Consider the following 3977-nt stretch of genomic DNA (forward strand, 5'->3'; position numbering starts at 1 on the left):
ATTTTCATTACTTTTTTTTTTTTTATTAATAATTTGTAACACAAAAAAAAAAACAAAAAAAAAAAAAATTTTCCCTGAAAACTCCGTTTTAGAATTTAAATATACAAACTTATATATATATATAGTCTCAAATCCGTTGTTGATATTATAAGAAAATGAATTTTTTTAATGAAAACCTTATCGTTCGACCTGACTTTCATCAAATGCGATAATTTTAAATAATTCAATAAACCAATCAAATTTTTTTTTTTTTTTAAATTTTATCTATTGTATTATACCGTCAAGCCTACCGATTTTTTTTTTTTTTTAAATTATTTACTCAGTGAAAAAAAATTATTATCATTATTATTTAACTGTGTAATAAGTCAAAATTTTATATAGCATGAACGAGTAAAAATCCCCCCCCCCCACACACACACACACACTTACACTCTCCCCGGCTTTCCAAAAAAAAAAAAAAAAAAATTTCTTCTAATCTTAAATCTTAACTCCAAAGGTGTGGGGAGAGGGGAAAAGGGGGGGGGAAAGGGAAAATCGAATCATTTTTATTTACTGGAATGTTTTTTTATTATTATTTATTATTATTATTATGTTTAAAAAATTTTTCAAATGAATATTACTAAACATGTGATTAACCATTAACAATTGTTATTATTATTTAAAAAAAATAGTATTGAAAAATTATTATTATTATTATTTAAAATGCGTTCAAAGGTAAATTAACTTTAAAGTAAATAAATATTTTTCGTTTTTTTTTTTTTTTTTTTAAAAACCTGTCACGATATGGCGGATGATAAAAATGTGGATGTTAGTTATTGACTTTTTACATTTTTTTTATCTTATCAATTAGTCAAAACATACAATTTTTTTTTTTTTATTAAATAAAATCAAAATTTCAATAAATAAATAAAAAAAAAAAAAAAAGGAAAAAAAAATTGCCACCATATCAATCAATAATAATAATAACCTTAAACGTTATGAAAATGATATCACATTAAACGAATGCAACGTAATAATAATAATAATAATAATGTGTTTTAAATGATAAACGTAGCACCTAATAATTCAAAAAAAAAAAAAATGTAGGAAGAAAAAAAACAAATCGAACGCGCTATCTCTCTCTTCCTCTCTTTTCCTCTTTTTTTTTTTTTTTTTAAGAAAAATGTTATCATAAACGTTTCTTAAAACTTAAAGATAATAATAAAATATTATACGAAAAAAATAAATATTTAATTTTACTTTTAAAAAATTATTTAGTTTTGAGAAAAAACAAATTCTTTGCAATGAGGTAGGAGGTAAAAGATAGGAGGTAGGACGTAGGAGGTAGGAGGTAGGAAGTAGGAGGTAGGAAGGAAACGGAATAAAAGAAATCCTATATAAATAATTTGTTTTTTTTTTTCTCCTCGCATTCTCAAAAATATTTTTCATAACTAAACGTTATTGTTATGATAATAAAATATTGTATGGGAAAAAAATAAAAAAAAATTTCAAATTGATATTAAAAAAATTATTTATTTATTTATTTTTATTTAATAAAAAAAAAAAAAATTACATCAATAATAATAATAAATTTTATCGTTGTTTTTGGCAGCATTTAAACATTTTATTATTATTATTATTATTACTATTTAAATGATGACGTTATGTACATTTTTTACTAAAAGATTCTTGTTTAATATTTTGACAATATGTTAATTTTATTATTATTATTATTATTTATTTAATTTTAAAATTAAATTGATGAGCATATATATAAATTGTAAGGCTAAATTATTGCTGTTTTTTTTTTTAAATTTGTTTAAACAATTGTGTATTTTTTTATATGAAATATTTTACACCCCCTCAACTTTTATACCCCAATTTTTATTAGATTGACTCCAAATGTATCCAGTTTCGGCAACCGAACAAAACGCATTATAATACCTTCCAGGACTCCTGCAAAAGGACCAACTTGGACATTTGCATTTAAATTGAGTTTGAAATTCTTCTTTGCAGACTTCGTTCCACCAACAAATCCTCTGCATTAACAATATCATCATCATCATTATTATTTAAAACAAAAAAAAAAAATAAATATTATTATTATTATTATTATTATTACCTCGGTAAGAAAATCAGAAACTGATTCGTCTTTGAAACTTCTTTTAACGATAAAACCATATCCGAATGAAAAATTTACGATGAAAATTATAAATAAGGCAACAAACTGAAATATTAATAATAATAATAATATTAATAATAATGATAATGATGTTAATGATAATAATGATGATGATAATTTTAATTCGTTTAAAAAAATTAAAATTAAAAAAAAATTTAAATAATTATTTATACGTACGACGAAATTAAAATTTTTCGATTTTCTTTCAATTCCCATAATAATAATAATAATTATATATTTACTTATTTATAATAATAATAATAATAATAATAATAATAATGATAACTATTTTTTTATTTTCAAATTATAAAAATGTTGGCCCACGTAAAATAAATAGAAATTTTTAAAAATAAAAACATTACATTGATTGTCATTGATATTTTTTTATTTTTGTGTTTTTTTTTTCTTTTTTTTTTTTTTTTAAACTTGAAAGTCCCCCACAAAAAAAAAAAATTTTATATCGAATGAATTTTTCCCGATTTTGCGCGTGAAATTTGACACGCGCATTACGATACTTTTTTTTTTTTTTTTTACATCCACGTAATAATAATAATAAAAAAGTATCATTTTTATTAATGGTCGTTAAAAATATCAATGACAAATGATGTTTTTATAATGTTTTTCTCCCTTCGAGAGAGGGTGGAGTATGGGGGGCAGGAGCGTGTGTGGAGGAGGGAGGAGGAGGAGGAATAGAAGGGAGGAATCGATGTAAAAAAATTTTATTTTATTTTATTTTTTATTGCAATAACAACAACGCGCGAATAAAAAAAATGAAATAAAATAAAATTTTTATTGTTATCTAAATTTTTATAACAAGGTCATTTAATAATTTTTTTTTTTTAAACACCGTTTTCATCATCATCATCATCATCATCATCATCGATTGCCTAAGAAAAGCTCTGAAAATTTTGATAAAAAATATAAATTTTTCTTATCATTCACAACAACCCGATTAAATTAAATTTAAAAAAAAAAAAAAAAATTATCTATATAAAAAATATTTACATTTTTAACTTTTTTAAATAAATATAATAAATAAATAAATAAAATATAATACAAATTTAATTTTTTTTTTTATACAAAATAAATAAATAAGTAATTTCAGGTATAAATTTAATTAATAATAATAATAATTTAATGTTTTTAAAAATTATTAAATGTCCAGCATTTTTTTTTTTTTTATATTGTAAATTTTTATTTTTCTATTTTTAACTTATGTAAGTTTTTAATAACAACAACAACACTTTAATTTTGTTTGTTCACTTCCAGCAAAATGTTTGTTGTTTGTTTTTATTTAAAACTAATAATAATAATGTATATACTAAAACTAATTTTATGGTCACAAACACTTCTTCTACACATTTTAGTAAAAAAAAAAAAATTTTTTTATATTGAGCAGGAGGTAATTTTATTTTTAAATTTTATTTTCTTCGTTTTCGTTTTCGCTGACGTCACTGCAAAAAATTATTAAAATAATTATTAAAATTATGTTTAACGTTTATGTAAAAAATTATGTATTAATATCTTACTCGTATTTATTATGATGCCTCCAGGTAAAAAGTGATTTTGAGCAACTTTTATAATATTTCCAACATTCTCCATGTTCGTATCCGGATTGTTCGGCTTCAACGTATTCTCGTAAAACGTCAGCAAATGGAGATTTGCTCGCCCTTTAACAACAACAAGAAATAAATTTTATGACGTCACACAAAATATTAAAATTAATTATTTATATAAATTTTTTAAATAATTATTACGTGAAAAATAATTGTAAGATTTCACCGAGAAATCCAAATTTTTCCATACTGTGTCCGTG

General features: G+C 21.3%; 2 protein-coding genes across 2 annotated transcripts in view; both read right to left on the bottom strand.

The window, feature by feature from the left end:
* Positions 1–1832: 1832 nt before the first annotated feature.
* Phum_PHUM404460 (uncharacterized protein) lies at positions 1833–2377 on the bottom strand (the record flags this gene model as incomplete). Its single annotated transcript, XM_002428786.1, has 2 exons — positions 1833–2018; positions 2102–2377. 2 exons carry the CDS (start codon positions 2375–2377, stop codon positions 1833–1835), a joined length of 462 nt encoding a protein of 153 aa, XP_002428831.1.
* Positions 2378–3686: 1309 nt separating this feature from the next.
* The window catches only part of Phum_PHUM404470 (uncharacterized protein), a gene marked incomplete at both ends in the record, with an annotated part of 1042 nt that continues 751 nt past the window's right edge, over positions 3687–3977 (bottom strand). Inside the window, one exon of the mRNA XM_002428787.1 lies at positions 3687–3831. Within this exon, the coding sequence (XP_002428832.1) occupies positions 3687–3831 (145 nt within the window). The remainder of the gene's footprint in view (positions 3832–3977) is intronic.

Source organism: Pediculus humanus, genomic scaffold (genome assembly GCF_000006295.1).
Source record: "Pediculus humanus corporis 1103172107995 genomic scaffold, whole genome shotgun sequence".
Lineage (NCBI taxonomy): Eukaryota > Metazoa > Arthropoda > Insecta > Psocodea > Pediculidae > Pediculus > Pediculus humanus.